Here is a 17,771-nt window from a genome sequence, read left to right as displayed (position 1 = left end):
AGGTGTTCAGTGTAGCACGCCTCCGGATATACAAGTGGCACTCAATATATACTGGCTGTCGGGATCTCAGCGCTCGTCATACCTTTGCCGGGATCCCAACCGCAGGGATACCGACAACTCTTCTCCCTCTTGGGGTGTCCACGATACCCCTGGAGGGAGAATAAATAACATGGCCGCAGCGTGGCGGGCGCAGCGAACCCGCATGGGGCTCTTTAGCGCTCACCCCGTTGCCAGCATTCCGGCGGTCAGGATCCTGGCGCCGGTATGCTGGGCACCGGGATCCCGACAGCCGGCCACTCATACTACATCCCGGATATGCGCACGGTGTGGATGTATCCGCGGATACGGTGGAAGGAATATCTCTTGCAGGTTCTGGAGTAAGGATCCACAGTGATGATGTCTGTCAGCCGCACTATCCAGCTGCTTCTGATTGGCTGACTGTGTATTGTCATTATTCGTTAGTGTCGCAGTGACGTTATATCGCGTGGTAGCTGACATTACTGATTTGTCTGTTCCTTTTGGAATACTGCTGAAGATGAAATTGATGATTGATTTATGAAGCAGTACATTACGGATTTGGGGGGTATTTGGATTTCATTACATTTTATGTGGAAGATGCAGCTTTCCCATTTATGTAATAATGATGGTAAGAGGCTTTGGGTATGTAATGCTGGCACAGGTGATGCTGCAGTCACAGTTCCCGATGGTTATAATCCCAACAGGGGAAAGGCAAGTATATTTACCTTTACCCAATGTCCCCCTAACCCTCCCTCCCCGCAGCCTAAACCTAACCTTCCCTCCCCGCAGCCTAAACCTAACCCTCCCTCCCCGCAGCCTAAACCTAACCCTCCCTCCCCGCAGCCTAAACCTAACCCTCCCTCCCCGCAGCCTAAACCTAACCTCCCTCCCGCAGCCTAACCCTAACCCTCCCTCCCCGCAGCCTAAACCTAACCCTCCCTCCCCGCAGCCTAACCCTAACCCTTTCCCCCACAGCCTAACTCTAACCCTCCCTCCCCGCAGCCTAAACCTAACCTCCCTCCCCGCAGCCTAACCCTAACCCTCTCTCCCCGCAGCCTAACCCTCCCTCCCCGCATCCTAACCCTAACCCTCCCTCCCTGCAGCCTAAACCTAACCCTTTCCCCCACAGCCTAACTCTAACCCTCCCTCCCCGCAGCATAAACCTAACCTCCCTCCCCGCAGCCTAACCCTAACCCTCTCTCCCCGCAGCCTAACCCTCCCTCCCCGCATCCTAACCCTAACCCTCCCTCCCTGCAGCCTAAACCTAACCCTTTCCCCCACAGCCTAACTCTAACCCTCCCTCCCCGCAGCCTAAACCTAACCCCCCCTCCCCGCAGCCTAACCCTCCCTCCCCGCAGCCTAAACCTAACCACCCTCCCCGCAGCCAAACCCTAACCCTCCCTCCCCGCAGCCTAAACATAACCCTCCCTCCCCGCAGCCTAAACCTAACCCTCCCTCCCTGCAGCCTAAACCTAACCCCCCTCCCCGCAGCCTGAACCTAACCTCCCTCCCTGCAGCCTAAACTAACCCTCCCTCCCTGCAGCCTAAACCTAACCCTTTCCCCCACAGCCTAACTCTAACCCTCCCCGGTGGCACCTAAACTCCCCTTACCGCAGCCTAAACCTAACCCTCCTGCACCCTAACCCTCGCTGGTGGCGCCTAACCCAACCCCCCTCCCCCCCTTTCCTCAGCCCAACCCTCCCCCCGCAGCCTAAACCCTCCCCCCGCACGGCTTACCTGTCGTGTGGCCAGCAGATGCTCGTTGGGGCGGTTAGGGTTAGGCACTAGGGGGTAGCCACCACCCCCGGAGGATTAGGGTAGGGAACGGGGAAGGGGTAGAATACTTACCCTGTCCAGTGTCGGGTTCTTCAGTGTTGGGATGCCGCTGTCAGTCATGTGACCGCCGGGATCACATGCTCAACACATCAGGGGAAATGGTTTGTTTCAAACATATATGTTACGGGTAGATAGTTGGTAGGCAGATGACGTAGATACCTACAGCTGTAATCATCACAGAGGAACTACTCGCAATTGTCCGAGTCTTCAGTCTGTTCTCCATGATTCCTCTCATCCTTTTGGTAACAGACCAGATTGGGGGTTGGTGTTATCTATAGGAACTGTGGTGGTCATTCCGAGTTGATCGCTAGCTGCATTCGAAAAAAAGTCACTTCTGCGCATGCGTATGCGGCGCAATGCACACACGCGCGACGTACTATTACAACGGACGATGTAGTTTCACACAGGGTCTAGCGAAGCTTTTCAGTCGCACTGGTGGCCGCAGAGTGATTGACAGGAAGTGGGCGTTTCTGGGTGTCAACTGACCGTTTTTAGGGAGTGTTCAAAAAAACGCAGGCGTGCCAGGAAAAACGCAGACGTGGCTGGGCGAACGCAGGGAGTGTTTGTGACGTCAAAACGAACTGAACAGTCTGAAGTGATCGCAAGCGCTGAGTAGGTCTGAAGCTGCTCTGAAACTGCACAAAATTATTTTGTAGCCGCTCTGCGATCCTTTCGTTCGCACTTCTGCTAAGCTAAAATACACTCCCAGTGGGCGGTGGCATAGCGTTTGCACGGCTGCTACTCTGTGTAAATAACAAGTGTCCTCTCTATATTCTCTGTACAGCACTGAGTAATCTGTCACTCTGTATAAATAACAAGTGTCCTCTCTTCTCTGATTGCAGGATGCCTTGTTTTTCCTAAAGGATTTTTTTACAAGTCTTTCTGCAGAAGTGGAAATATTGGTGACGCCGGATCCTGAAGGCAAGTGTAAACAGAGCGTCCGGCGTGTATTGTATTGATTTCACATAGTGTTTTGACCACTTGGCATAGGGAAAAGTGTGATAGACCTCATAGGGGGTCAATTGGCTTCTATTTGAAAATCCCCTCCCCTCACCTTCCTCTTAATACTGCACAGTTCTGCCCTCTGGTAAATCGTCAACTAGTACTATGAAGTCAATTCCTCAATTACCCCATCGTAGCGTGTTTTCATGAAAGGGTAAATAATTGACTATTACTGATATATTAACCAGTCCTATTTGGCCATTTTCCTGTATTCTCAGTAAAGAGAGCGCCGGGCTCTGATGTCACCTGCCGTTTGCCAAAACATCTGAACTCTCAAGAACGAATCCCTGTGATTTCATTCCTGGGACAGCCGGTCGGAAATGGCGAGCTGAACTTTGCGGAGTTCATGGAGGGGCGGGACAGTTTTGAGGATGACCCCTCATTCAGCGACCAGCCTGTGTTTTTCCGGTACGTCTTACACACGCAGCTTACACGTAGCCTTCTAAGATACATATCTCCTGACCTGATCTGTCTATTATCCGTCTTCTGGTCAGGGAGTTCCGGTTTACTGCAGAAGTTCCAATAAGGCTGGATTACCACGGAAAACATGTCTCAATGGACCAGGTATGTGTAAACTCTGCCTTCATTGCATATAGGGCCTAATTCAGTAAGGATTGCAAGTTCTGCTAATTAGCAGACTGTGCAATCCTTTAGACCACAGGTCCTCAAACTCGTTCCTCAGGACCCCACACGGTCCATGTTTTGTAGGTCACCTGCACATTTTTAAAATGTGACAGTTGGTGATACACAGTGCAGCTGCTGGGTGACATGGAAAACATGAACCGTGTGGGGTCCCGGGGACCGAGTTTGAGAACAACTGCTTTAGACGCATGCTGGGGACCGCCCATCGCTAAGCAAGCCCGCCCAGCATGCTGACCGGTGCCTCCCCCCCCCGTTGAACAAGCGGAAATTGCGAACGCATCGCAATTTCTGCTTGTTAGCAGAAACTAAGGAAGCCTCCTGCCGACGCAGCCCCCGTTTGGCCGCCAACGCACCCCGTTCGCGCTGCACCGTCCCTGCAACGCTCCGTCTCCGCCCTGGAAACGGAGCGTTGCCGCCCGCAACCGCCTCTGCCTGATTGACAGGCAGAGGTGATCGCATTTTCTGTGCCCCCCCACAGAAAATGTGGGTACATGCGCTTGCGGGGCTATCGGAAAAATTTCGGTTGGATCGCGATTTGCGATCCAACCTGAATTAACCCCATAGTCTGTTGTCACACAGTTTAACCAGTAACTTGATGTCCTCATTTAATCAGGAATGTTCCTGCTGATAATGCTTCATAAAGGGTGTAAAGAAAGAAAGTATTAAGGACGATACAGATTTGTGAATTTAAATACTGTATGTGTAAAATATTCTGTACTTTACAGTTCTGAAGACAAGTTCTGTTTAGTGCAACCTATTATTTCATGTAACCGGTGATCAGAATTCCTGATTGACTGCTTGCAGCTCTGATCATTTGTCCTGCACACAGGAAGTCTGGTGTGCACAGGAAAATTCCTTACCCCAAATAAGAATGGCTTCTCCAATACCTTCCATTCCAACCAATTGAAATATTTTATTAATATTTCTGCATGTTACTTGTTGGTGTGGGAAATTATTTTTGGAAATGCCCCAGTAAATAAATGACAATAAAAAATAGAATGAAACATATGATTTGTCCAGTATTCAAGTTGTAACTTCTAAGAAGTTATTTTCTTCTGAGAATACAAAGAAACTGATATCAGCCAAGAATCTTTTTAGTAACAATGACAGAAGCTTATTGATGTTCCCTGGAAACAAACAAGCAAAGTGGTGTCCGATACAAACATATATGTATGTTCTTACATGGGGGGTCATTCCGAGTTGTTCGCTCGCTAGCGGTTTTTAGCAGCCGTGCAAACGCATAGTCTCCGCCCACCGGGGAGTGTATTTTCGCTTTGCAGAAGTGCGAACGCCTGTGCAGCAGAGCGCCTGCAAAAACATTTTGTGCAAAACAAGACCAGCCCTGTAGTTACTCTTCCTGTGCGTTGATTCTAACGTTGGAGGGTTGGCTTTTAACGTCACACACCCGCCCAGCCACGCCTGCTTTTTTTCTGCCACGCCTGCGTTTTCCCTGACATGCCTGCGTTTTTCCAAACACTCCCAGAAAACGGTCGGTTGACACCCAGAAACGCCCCTTTCCTGTCAATCTCCTTGCGTTCGGCCATGCGACTGAAAGCTTCGCTAGATCCTGTGCGAAACCACAAAAGACTTTGTACTGGTACGTCACGCGTGCGCATTGTGGTGCATACGCATGCGCAGAAATGCCGATTTTTTCACTGATCGCTGCGCTGCAAACAACGGCAGCTAGCAATCAACTCGGAATGACCCCCCATAGTCAGAATTGAATGAATATAGGGCTTAATTCAGACCTGTAGCACATCTACGATCGGTCACACAGACATGCGGGGGGACGCCCAGCACAGGGCTAGTCCGCCCCGCATGTCAGTCCCTGCCCCCCCCCGCACAAGTACAAAAGCATCGCACAGTGGCGATACTTTTGTACTGGAAGAGTAGCTCCCAGTCAGCACAGCTCCTGCTCGCTGGCAGGGAGCTACTCGCTGCTGTGAGGGTCGCAGCGGCTGCGAGTGACGTCACGCAGCCGCCGCAGTCCACCCCCCCAACGGTCCGGGCAAGCCTGCGTTGCCTGGACCGTAACCCCTAAACGGCGGTTAGATGCCGCCGGCCCGCCCCCTCCTGCCCAGCGACCGCCTCTGCCTATCAGGCAGAGGCGATCGCAGGGCTGAGACTGCCGTTGGCTGTCTGGCATGTGCCTGATGCACTGCGGCGCCGGCGCAATTCAGACCTGATTGCTGCTGTGCGGAAACTCACAGCACCGATCAGGTCTGAATTAGCCCCATAGTGACAATCGTAGCAGACAGTCAAAAAGTCTAAACACAAGAGCTGACATTCTAGCCCACTTGTGTATTACCTAAATGACATCACTTTGTAAACCGTTCATTCTCCCACTTTGTGCGAGTTTTTAAAATCTTCAAACTTTTTAATCTGTTTTTATGTCTCTCTTGTTGTTTATTGAGACTCTGTGACTTTGCGTACACTGACGAAGGTGGATCAGCCTTCTATAGAGTGGCCAAGTGCCCATAGGAACCAATCAGTTCTAGCTATCATTTTATAGAATGTTATTGATGAACTCTAGCTCAAAGCTGATTGGTTGCTATGGGCACTTCTCGACTTTTTAGAAGACTTGATATGTTTCCCCCATTGTCACTTTCTCTTTAATCCTTCTGGGGACACCTCCAGACCATATAGAGGGCGCTGTGACAGGAGCAGACACTTCTTCAAACTACATCTTGTTTGCTGGCTGTCTCCTTCCCCTCTTCAGACCACTAGCCAATCAAACGTCAGTTTAATCGCTTTCGGGTTTCCACACCGCTGCAATGGCACATCGCCCCACTCACGGCTAATTTAACCGACCACATGAGTATTATATGCAGATGCGTCCTCATACATCCAGCCTCAATACGCCATGCCGCGTGAGATGTCTGGTGTGAGTGAGCCGAATATGAGTTTTGTTCGCAATGCGATGTGGCTAGTACGCACGAGGAGACTGTTCTCAATGTGATACAAGACTCTTGTATACTGTGTGTGACTGAGTCTGTATACGGAGCAGAACAGAACTTGTATTGGAGAATGCTGCGGCTGCTACATTGTAGCACTTCCTGTACAGATTCAGAGACTCAGTTGCACACAAGTGAGGCATATCAAACTAAGCATCACAGTCTGCTGGTGCATCCTAGTTGCATTGCATTGCGACTAAGATGCATTTTCAGCAAAGAAGACGCAAGACGCTAGAAGATTCTTACGCAGTGTGACGTGCCCAAGTTGTGCTGTTTGCCGTGATTGCCGCAAAGATCTATGAGGACACATCGGCATCTGAAGCCCCTTTCAGGCTGCCAGCAATAACCTGGGTTGCGTCGCAGTCTGAAAGGTGCCAGCAGAAATAACCCGGGACAAGCAACCCAGTATTTCAACTCAGGTAGCGAGCAGTGTTCAAAACCAGTTCAACCCGGCTCGCGGTGCTGTGTGAAGAGGTAGGCCGGGTCGTTGTGACCCAGTACTCATCCACCCAATAGGAAGAGGCGGTGCTTGTAGATAATCTCATCTTCAGGCGCCGCCTCCACACGCATCGGTGGTGAGGTCACCAACCTGGTAATAAGCCGAGTGGGGACGCCAACATGAAAGGGGCCTCAGATGGTTTATATCCCAGGTGCGACCCGGCTATAGCAGTCTGAAAGGGGTGTTATTGCTAGTATAAGGTGTTTTATTGGTTTACAAAAAGCAGATGTATTTCTTACCCTCCCGTGCATCGTATACTTCAGCTGCTTCTTTATACATTACCGTTACATGTTTTGGAAGTATGCCGCACCACCTACTGTCAATCATTTTTGTGTCATTGATGGAAATTGTGTGTTTGGAAGTTTAATTGTCTGGTGTCATAATCCCATCATCCCTGTACTGTCTGTAGTTCCTTTGGTTCTGTTGTCACAGTCCCAGGACTAACCTGGTAACGGGGGAGAACCCTTAAATCCGCGCAGCAAAAACACATATATAGTATTAGAAATACCCCTGAATGGGGTAAAATGCCTATTCAAAGCTACAGCAACAGTTTTATTTATTCCGGAATGTTTAATGGCCAAATCCTATCTTTACAAGGGCGGATATAAGAAAACGTGTGTTATATACATTACAAAGCATGGTCAGATGCACATTAGCCATAAACTGGGATTTTAGGAATGTCTACCAGTTATTCCAAATGCAGAAATGAATACACTTGGTTATGGTGGTGTGATGGGCCCTACGCCTTAGTCTTGGGTGTTTGAGGTTGGTCAGTTCTCAGAGCTTGTGAATACGCAGCGTTGAACCATATCTCTGTGTCTTTGTCTCCTAGGGTACTCTCACTGGGATACTTATAGGACTGGCCCAGCTGAACAGCTCCGAACTGAAGCTGAAGAGACTCTGCTACCGGCACGGGTAACGTACAGATCAGAGCCATACACTGGGGGTCATTCCGAGTTGATCGCTAGCTGCATTCGTTCGCTGTGCAGCGATGAGGCAAAAAAAGGCACTTCTGCGCATGTGTATGCGGCGCAATGCGCACACGCGGAGTACTATTACAACGAACAATGTAGTGTCACACAGGGTCTAGCGAAGCTTTTCAGTCGCACTGCTGGCCGCAGAGTGATTGACAGGAAGTGGGCGTTTCTGGGTGTCAACTGACCGTTTTCAGGGAGTGTTCGAAAAAACGCAGGCGTGCCAGGAAAAACACAGGCGTGGCTGGGCGAACGCAGGGCGTGTTTGTGATGTCAAATCAGGAACTGAATGGTCTGAAGTGATCGCAAGCGCTGAGTAGGTTTTGAGCTACTCAGAAACTGCACAAAATTATTTTGTAGCCGTTCTGCGATCCTTTCGTTCGCACTTCTGCTAAGCTAAAATACACTCCCAGTGGGCGGCGGCATAGCGTTTGCGTGGCTGCTAAAGCTAGCGAGCGATCAACTCGGAATGACCACCAATGTCTGTTTCCCAGTAGCAGACCGAATGTGCGTAGAAGTAAATGGACTGTATACAGATATTTAGCGGTCTTCCCTGGCGTGCATTGGCTGGGATTAGCAAATTATAAAGACCGGTACAATAACGTAGCTTGTACATTTGTGTTATAAAAGTGCATTTGTATATGAAGACCACTGACTGTCACCGTGTTCTTGTGTCTCTCTCTCCTGACCCGTAGATTACTAGGTGTGGATAAGCTTTTCTCTTATGCAATTAACGAGTGGCTGACGGACATTAAGAAGAATCAGCTGCCCGGGATTCTGGGAGGAGTGGGGCCGATGCATTCTTTAGTACAACTAGGTGATTCCTTTATTTCAGTTTCTTTTTATTTTAAAAGGAACATTCTATAGAATAAATGTATTTGTAAAAGTCTCTGCACTGAATAAAGCAAGGCTCCTGTGTACAGAGAGGTCATTGTTATTCTATAGAAAATTATAATTTGTTTTAAAATGTGGGAAGTAAGAGAGATTACATATAGGTGAACGGATGAGCTGCAACTGGTGCATTTATAATGAATGAATATATATATATATATATATATATATGTCCTTTTCATAATGGGATAATATTTTGGTGCTTTTTTCAGATTTGTTTTATCTTAATTTTATTTCTCTAACGTCCTAAGTGGATGCTGGGGACTCCGTCAGGACCATGGGGAATAGCGGCTCCGCAGGAGACAGGGCACAAAAATAAAGCTTTAGGATTAGGTGGTGTGTACTGGCTCCTCCCCCTATGACCCTCCTCCAAGCCTCAGTTAGGTTTTTGTGCCCGTCCGAGCAGGGTGCAATCTAGGTGGCTCTCTTAAAGAGCTGCTTAGAAAAAGTTTTTTAGGTTTTTTATTTTCAGTGAGTCCTGCTGGCAACAGGCTCACTGCATCGAGGGACTTAGGGGAGAGAATTTCAACTCACCTGCGTGCAGGATGGATTGGATTCTTAGGCTACTGGACACCATTAGCTCCAGAGGGAGTCGGAACACAGGTCTCACCCTGGGGTTCGTCCCGGAGCCGCGCCGCCGACCCCCCTTACAGATGCTGAAGATTGAAGGTCCGGAAACAGGCGGCAGAAGGCTCTTCAGTCTTCATGAAGGTAGCGCACAGCACTGCAGCTGTGCGCCATTGTTGTCACACACTTCACACCAAGCGGTCACGGAGGGTGCAGGGCGCTGCTGGGGGCGCCCTGGGCAGCAATATTTTAATACCTTAAGGCAAAAGAATACATCACATATAGCCATTAAGGCTATATGTATGTATTTTACCCATGCCAGTTATCTAAATCTACGGGAGGAAAGCCCGCCGAAATAGGGGGCGGGGCTTATTCTCCTCAGCACACAGCGCCATTTTCCTGCTCAGCTCCGCTGTGAGGAAGGCTCCCAGGACTCTCCCCTGCACTGCACTACAGAAACAGGGTAAAACAGAGAGGGGGGGCATTTTTTGGCGATATATTGGATATATTTAAGCTGCTATAAGGAACAACACTTATATAAGGTTGTTCCCATATATATTATAGCGCTTGGGTGTGTGCTGGCAAACTCTCCCTCTGTCTCCCCAAAGGGCTAGTGGGGTCCTGTCTTCGATAAGAGCATTCCCTGTGTGTCTGCTGTGTGTCGGTACGTGTGTGTCGACATGTATGAGGACGATGTTGGCGTGGAGGCAGAGCAATTGGCGATAATGGTGATGTCACCCCCCAGGGAGTCGACACCGGAATGGATGGCTTTGTTTATGGAATTACGTGATAATGTCAGCACATTACAAAAATCAGTTGACGACATGAGACGGCCGGCAAACCAGTTAGTACCTGCCCAGGCGTCTCAGACACCGTCAGGGGCTGTAAAGCGCCCTTTACCTCAGTCGGTCGACACAGACCCAGACACAGACACTGAATCTAGTGTCGACGGTGATGAAACAAACGTATTTTCAAGTAGGGCCACACGTTATATGATCACGGCAATGAAGGAGGCTTTGCATATCTCTGATACTGCAAGTACCACAAAAAGGGGTATTATGTGGGGGGTGAAAAAACTACCTGTAGTTTTTCCTGAATCAGAGGAATTAAATGATGTATGTGATGAAGCGTGGGTTAACCCAGATAGAAAAATGCTAATTTTAAAAAAGTTATTAGCATTATACCCTTTCCCGCCAGAGGTTAGGGCGCGCTGGGAAACACCCCCTAGGGTGGATAAGGCGCTCACACGCTTATCAAAACAAGTGGCGTTACCGTCTCCTGATACGGCCGCCCTCAAGGATCCAGCGAATAGGAGACTGGAAACTACCCTAAAAAGTATATACACACATGTGTTATACTGCGACCGGCCATCGCCTCAGCCTGGATGTGCAGTGCTGGGGTCGTCTGGTTGGATTCCCTGACTGAAAATATTGATACCCTGGATAGGGACAGTATTTTATTGACTATAGAGCAATTAAAGGATGCTTTCCTTTATATGCGAGATGCGCAGAGAGATATTTGCACTCTGGCATCGAGAGTAAATGCGATGTCCATATCTGCCAGAAGGAGTTTATGGACGCGACAGTGGTCAGGTGATGCGGATTCCAAACGACATATGGAAGTATTGCCGTATAAAGGGGAGGAATTATTTGGCGTCGGTCTATCGGATCTGGTGGCCACGGCAACTGCCGGAAAATCCACTTTTTTACCTCAGAACCCCTCCCAACAGAAAAAGACACCGTCTTTTCAGCCGCAGTCCTTTCGTTCCTATAAGAACAAGCGGACAAAAGGACAGTCATATCTGCCTCGGGGCAGAGGAAGGGGTAAGAGAGGGCAGCAAGCAGCCCCTGCCCAGGAACAGAAGCCCTCCCAGGGTTCTGCAAAGCCCTCAGCATGACGCTGGGGCCTTACAAGCGGACTCAGGAACGGTGGGGGGTCGACTCAAGAATTTCAGCGCACAGTGGGCTTGCTCACAGGTGGACCCCTGGATTCTGCAGGTAGTATCTCAGGGTTACAGGTTGGAATTCGAGAAGTCTCCCCCTCGCCGGTTCCTAAAGTCTGCTTTGCCAACGTCTCCCTCAGACAGGGCGACGGTATTGGAAGCCATTCACAAGCTGTTTTCTCAGCAGGTGATAGTCAAGGTACCCCTCCTACAACAGGGAAAGGGGTATTACTCCACGCTATTTGTGGTACCGAAGCCGGACGGCTCGGTAAGACCTATTCTAAATCTGAAATCTTTGAACCTGTACATACAAAAATTCAAGTTCAAGATGGAGTCACTCAGAGCAGTGATAGCGAATCTGGAAGAAGGGGACTTTATGGTGCCCCTGGACATAAAGGATGCTTACCTGCATGTCCCAATTTGCCCTTCACATCAAGGGTACCTCAGGTTCGTGGTGCAAAACTGTCATTATCAGTTTCAGACGCTGCCGTTTGGATTGTCCACGGCACCTCTGGTCTTTACCAAGGTAATGGCCGAAATGATGATTCTTCTGCGAAGAAGAGGCGTATTAATTATCCCTTACTTGGACGATCTCCTGATAAGGGCAAGGTCCAGAGAACAGCTGGAGGACGGAGTAGCACTAACCCAAGTAGTGCTGCAACAACACGGGTGGATTCTGAATTTTCCAAAATCTCAGTTGACCCCGACAACACGTCTGCTGTTCCTGGGAATGATTCTGGACACGGTTCAGAAAAAGGTGTTTCTTCCGGAGGAGAAAGTCAGGAACCTCCTAAAACCAGGGACAGTGTCTGTGCATCAATGCACAAGAGTCCTGGGAAAGATGGTGGCTTCTTACGAAGCGATTCCATTCGGCAGATTCCACGCACGAACTTTTCAGTGGGATCTGCTGGACAAATGGTCCGGATCGCATCTGCAGATGCATCAGCGGATAACCTTATCGCCACGGACAAGGGTGTCTCTTCTGTGGTGGTTGCAGAGTGCTCATCTGTTAGAGGGCCGCAGATTCGGCATACAGGACTGGGTCCTGGTGACCACGGATGCCAGTCTGAGAGGCTGGGGAGCGGTCACACAAGGAAGAAACTTCCAGGGAGTATGGTCAAGCCTGGAGATGTCTCTTCACATAAATATACTGGAGCTAAGAGCGATTTACAATGCTCTAAGTCTGGCAAAACCCCTGCTTCAGGGTCAGCCGGTGTTGATCCAGTCGGACAACATCACGGCAGTCGCCCACGTAAACAGACAGGGCGGCACAAGAAGCAGGACAGCAATGGCAGAAGCTGCAAGGATTCTTCGCTGGGCGGAAGATCATGTGATAGCACTGTCAGCAGTATTCATTCCGGGAGTGGACAACTGGGAAGCAGACTTCCTCAGCAGACACGATCTACACCCGGGAGAGTGGGGACTTCATCCAGAAGTCTTCCACATGATTGTGAACCGTTGGGAAAAACCAATGGTGGATATGATGGCGTCCCGCCTCAACAAAAAACTGGACAGGTATTGCGCCAGGTCAAGAGATCCTCAGGCAATAGCTGTGGACGCTCTGGTAACACCGTGGGTGTTCCAGTCAGTGTATGTGTTCCCTCCTCTGCCTCTCATACCAAAAGTACTGAGAATTATACGGCAAAAGGGAGTAAGAACGATACTAGTGGCTCCGGATTGGCCAAGAAGAACTTGGTACCCGGAACTTCAAGAGATGCTCACGGAGGATCCGTGGCCTCTACCTCTAAGACGGGACCTGCTTCAGCAGGGACCGTGTCTATTCCAAGACTTACCGCGGCTGCGTTTGACGGCATGGCGGTTGAACGCCGAATTCTAAAGGAAAAAGGCATTCCGGAAGAGGTCATTCCTACACTGGTAAAAGCCAGGAAGGAGGTGACTGCACAACATTATCACCGCATTTGAAGAAAATATGTTGCGTGGTGTGAGGCCAGGAAGGCCCCCACGGAGGAATTTCAACTGGGTCGATTCCTACATTTCCTGCAAACAGGATTGTCTATGGGCCTCAAATTGGGGTCCATTAAGGTTCAAATTTCGGCCCTGTCTATTTTCTTCCAGAAAGAATTGGCTTCAGTTCCTGAAGTCCAGACTTTTGTAAAAGGAGTACTACATATACAGCCCCCGGTTGTGCCCCCAGTGGCACCGTGGGATCTTAATGTAGTCTTGGATTTTCTCAAATCCCATTGGTTTGAGCCGCTCAAATCGGTGGAGCTGAAGTATCTTACATGGAAAGTAACCATGCTACTGGCCCTGGCTTCAGCCAGGAGAGTATCAGAATTGGCGACTTTATCATATAAGAGCCCATATCTGATTTTCCATACGGACAGGGCAGAACTGCGGACGCGTCCTCATTTTCTGCCTAAGGTGGTGTCAGCGTTTCACCTGAACCAGCCTATTGTGGTGCCTGCGGCTACTAACGAGTTGGAGGATTCCAAGTTGTTGGACGTGGTCCGGGCATTGAAAATATATATTTCAAGAACGGCGGGAGTCAGAAAGTCTGACTCACTGCTTATATTGTATGCACCCAACAAGATGGGTGCTCCTGCTTCTAAGCAGACGATTGCTCGTTGGATTTGTAGCACAATTCAACTTGCACATTCTGTGGCAGGCTTGCCACAACCTAAATCTGTCAAGGCCCATTCCACAAGGAAAGTGGGCTCATCCTGGGCGGCTGCCCGGGGAGTCTCGGCATTACAACTCTGCCGAGCTGCTACTTGGTCAGGGGCAAACACGTTTGCAAAATTCTACAAATTTGATACCCTGGCTGAGGAGGACCTTGAGTTCTCTCATTCGGTGCTGCAGAGTCATCCGCACTCTCCCGCCCGTTTGGGAGCTTTGGTATAATCCCCATGGTCCTGACGGAGTCCCCAGCATCCACTTAGGACGTTAGAGAAAATAAGAATTTACTTACCGATAATTCTATTTCTCGTAGTCCGTAGTGGATGCTGGGCGCCCATCCCAAGTGCGGATTGTCTGCAATACTTGTACATAGTTATTGTTACAAAAAAATCGGGTTGTTATTTGTTGTGAGCCGTCTGTTCAGAGGCTCCTACGTTTGTCATACTGTTAACTGGGTTCAGATTACAAGTTATACGGTGTGATTGGTGTGGCTGGTATGAGTCTTACCCGGGGTTCAATATCCTTCCTTATTGTGTACGCTCGTCCGGGCACAGTATCCTAACTGAGGCTTGGAGGAGGGTCATAGGGGGAGGAGCCAGTACACACCACCTAATCCTAAAGCTTTATTTTTGTGCCCTGTCTCCTGCGGAGCCGCTATTCCCCATGGTCCTGACGGAGTCCCCAGCATCCACTACGGACTACGAGAAATAGAATTATCGGTAAGTAAATTCTTATTTTTAACATTTACCCAACTTTTATAGAATAACCTCCTCTAGCTAGAACACAGGTTCTCAAACTCGGTCCTCAGGACCCCACACAGTGCATGTTTTGCAGGTCTCCTCACAAAATCGCAAGTGAAATAATTAGCTCCACCTGTGGACCTTTTAAAATGTGTCAGTGAGTAATTAATACACCTGTGCACCTGCTGGGTTACCCGCAAAACATGCACTGTGTGGGGTCCTGAGGACCGAGTTTGAGAACCACTGAGATAGAAGCATCATGCTATTCCTGCAGTACTGTACACCACTTGGGGCGCTGTTCTAGTAGGGATTACGGATGGTTTAGAATTGGAATCCTCTGTAAAATTATCAGTATGAACAAAGGGTGTAGGAGCACTTTGAGAATTTATTCAGAATGCCACCAAACACAATGGCCGCCTTTATAAATAAACATGGTTACAACACACGTGTTATATTCTGGGTGCCGTATAATGTAATAATAAATTAAAAGAGAAAAAAAAGCTTCTATTGTAAAGGAACGTGTGTGGTGTGATGGATGTCACTCATAATATTCATCCTGTTTCAGTTCAGGGTATGAAGGATTTGGTATGGTTGCCTATAGAACAGTACTACAAAGATGGCCGCATTGTACGGGGCTTCCAAAGAGGAGCAGCGTCATTTGGGACATCCACCGCCATGGCTGCGCTAGAACTGACCAACAGAGTTGTACAAACCATCCAGGTATTCCCATGTCTCTGCTGTCCTGATGTACTTCTATCTATCGATCAATCGATCTATTTAGCTATCCTCAATGATCATGTGACATTGTGCTGTCATCTGTAATGATCATGTGACATTGTGCTGTCATCTGTAATGATCATGTGACATTGTGCTGTCATCTGTAATGATCATGTGACATTGTGCTGTCATCTGTAATGATCATGTGACATTGTGCTATCATCTGTTCCGGTTACACCTGTGACGCTGTTTCCTCTGATCAGGCTGCTGCAGAGACCGCCTATGACATGGTGTCCCCTGGAACAAGTCCTATGGAGTTAAGAAGGGCAAAGCGATTTTCTCATCACCGATTGGTGCATCAACCTTTCGATTTAAGAGAAGGCGTGGCCAAAGCTTACACTGTGGTGAAAGAGGTAACACACCAGAGGCACCAGTCCCGCCTCTCTTTTATAAGTGTCATTACAGTAATAATGACTAAAGTGTAAGGGGCACGTCACCTATGCTCCAGGTAACACCTTACATAAATATATAAAGGCCGCCATAAGAGGATTTACGAAGTCAGTTGATATTTGTATGCATTTCTCAAGTAGTAAAGGCTTTGGGCCTAATTCAGACCTGATCGCAGCAGCAAATTTGTTAGCTAATGGGCAAAACCATGTGCACTGCAGATGGGGCAGATATAACATGTGCAGGGAGAGTTAGATTTGGGTGGGGTGTGTTCAAACTGAAATCTAAATTGCAGTGTAAAAATAAAGCAGCCAGTATTTACCCTGCACAGAAACAATATAACCCACCCAAATCTAACTCTCTCTGTACATGTTATATCTGCCCCACTTGCTGTGCACATGGTTTTGCCCATTTAAATAACAAATTTGCTGCTGCGATCAGGTCTGAATTAGGCCCTTTATATGGAGAAAGAGGAGGATTTAGAGCTATAATTTAATCTCGTTCACATGACTTTCCCCAACCACCTTTCTGGCTCCTCTCTCCCTCCCAGGGCATCACGGACACGGCTCAGACGATCTATGAGACGGCAGCTCGCGAGCACGAGAACAGGGGTGTGACGGGGGCTGTTGGGGGGGTTCTCAGACAAATTCCACCTGCTGTTGTTAAGCCTCTAATAGTTGCCACGGAAGCCACATCAAACGTGCTGGGCGGAATGCGAAATCAGATCCGGCCTGATGTCCGGGAGGAAGAGTCGCAGAAGTGGAGATTAGAAGAAGGATAGTTTGCCGTTGTTGTGATGTGTGGACGTGGACTGAACGCCCGAGGAGGGTTGCAACACAGAGACGTAAATGAACTCTGTCGATGTATACGTTTTAGCTTTCTCGGCTCAGGAATTGATGACCTGTTGGTAAAAGGAAACCCTCCTGCTTCTCCTGGTAACTCAAGCGTCACGGCCCAGGGGACAAGGAATGGCGGTGTTCATCCTGGGCAGACCATAGATCTTTATCATGCCTGCTCTACTTCCGTCTCTGACCTGGAACCTTCCCTCCGACCTTCCTTCTCCGAACAGTTCCAAACATGACATAAGCAACTGACTCCATTATCCCTCATTAAAGAAAAAGTCTATTTTGGCAACAGCTGTATAGAAGTGTAACTTGTACTATACAATTTCCCCTCTTCCTTTGCTTCACCCTTGGTTAAAAGTTGACAACAATTCCGTTCCATGTTGTATGTAGCTGTTAGGTTCCCGGGTCTCTGAGAGAATACAGTCTTGTGTTACATTTAGTCTGTACATTTGCAATCTGTTTATAGTGTTAATAAAATATGTGTTACGGTGAGAGTTTGCTCTGTTTGTTGGAAAACTCCACGATACAAGTCACAAAGTACTGAGTACTGTGTAGCAGTCCTTAGGACCACATGTGGAAATGGGGGATGTTAATAAAGGACCCACTCAAAATGAAAACAGTCATGTATTTAAGTCCTGGTTAGGTATGGTTAGTCGCCTATTCTGATGATAAAGCATTTGGTTGTGTGAATCGGTAAATAAGATCTTTCAGGGATTGAAAATGGCGTACCCAACTCACAATGGCCCTCATTCCGAGTTGATCGCTCGCTAGCTGCTTTTAGCAGCAGTGCAAACGCTAGGCCGCCGCCCTCTGGGAGTGTATCTTAGCTTAGCAGAAGTGCGAACGAAAGGTTAGCAGAATTGCTCGAAAAAAATGTTATGCCGTTTCTGAGTAGCTCCAAACCTACTCCTACCTTGCGATCACTGCAGACAGTTTTTAGTTCCTATTTTGACGTCACATACACGCCCTGCGTTCGGCCAGCCACTCCCCCATTTCCTCAGGCACGCCTGTGTTTTTTAGCACACTCCCGGGAAATGCCCCTTTCCTGTCAATCACTCTC

At 48.7% G+C, this 17,771-nt stretch overlaps 1 protein-coding gene across 4 annotated transcripts in view; it reads left to right on the top strand.

The window, feature by feature from the left end:
- Nucleotides 1-17,203, top strand: part of ATG2B (autophagy related 2B) — a 106,519-nt gene extending 89,316 nt beyond the window's left edge. For all 4 annotated transcript variants that reach the window (XM_063948443.1, XM_063948446.1, XM_063948445.1 and 1 more), the window contains 8 exons: nucleotides 2,697-2,775; nucleotides 3,075-3,264; nucleotides 3,351-3,420; nucleotides 7,784-7,866; nucleotides 8,621-8,742; nucleotides 15,268-15,422; nucleotides 15,683-15,832; nucleotides 16,417-17,203. In XM_063948443.1, the coding sequence (XP_063804513.1) occupies nucleotides 2,697-2,775; nucleotides 3,075-3,264; nucleotides 3,351-3,420; nucleotides 7,784-7,866; nucleotides 8,621-8,742; nucleotides 15,268-15,422; nucleotides 15,683-15,832; nucleotides 16,417-16,647 (1,080 nt within the window). In that variant the 3' untranslated portion in view covers nucleotides 16,648-17,203. The remainder of the gene's footprint in view (nucleotides 1-2,696; nucleotides 2,776-3,074; nucleotides 3,265-3,350; nucleotides 3,421-7,783; nucleotides 7,867-8,620; nucleotides 8,743-15,267; nucleotides 15,423-15,682; nucleotides 15,833-16,416) is intronic.
- The last annotated feature ends 568 nt before the right edge of the window (nucleotides 17,204-17,771 follow it).

Source organism: Pseudophryne corroboree, chromosome 12, assembly GCF_028390025.1.
Source record: "Pseudophryne corroboree isolate aPseCor3 chromosome 12, aPseCor3.hap2, whole genome shotgun sequence".
Taxonomy (NCBI): domain Eukaryota; kingdom Metazoa; phylum Chordata; class Amphibia; order Anura; family Myobatrachidae; genus Pseudophryne; species Pseudophryne corroboree.
This window is presented reverse-complemented; position numbering and strand designations above follow the sequence as displayed.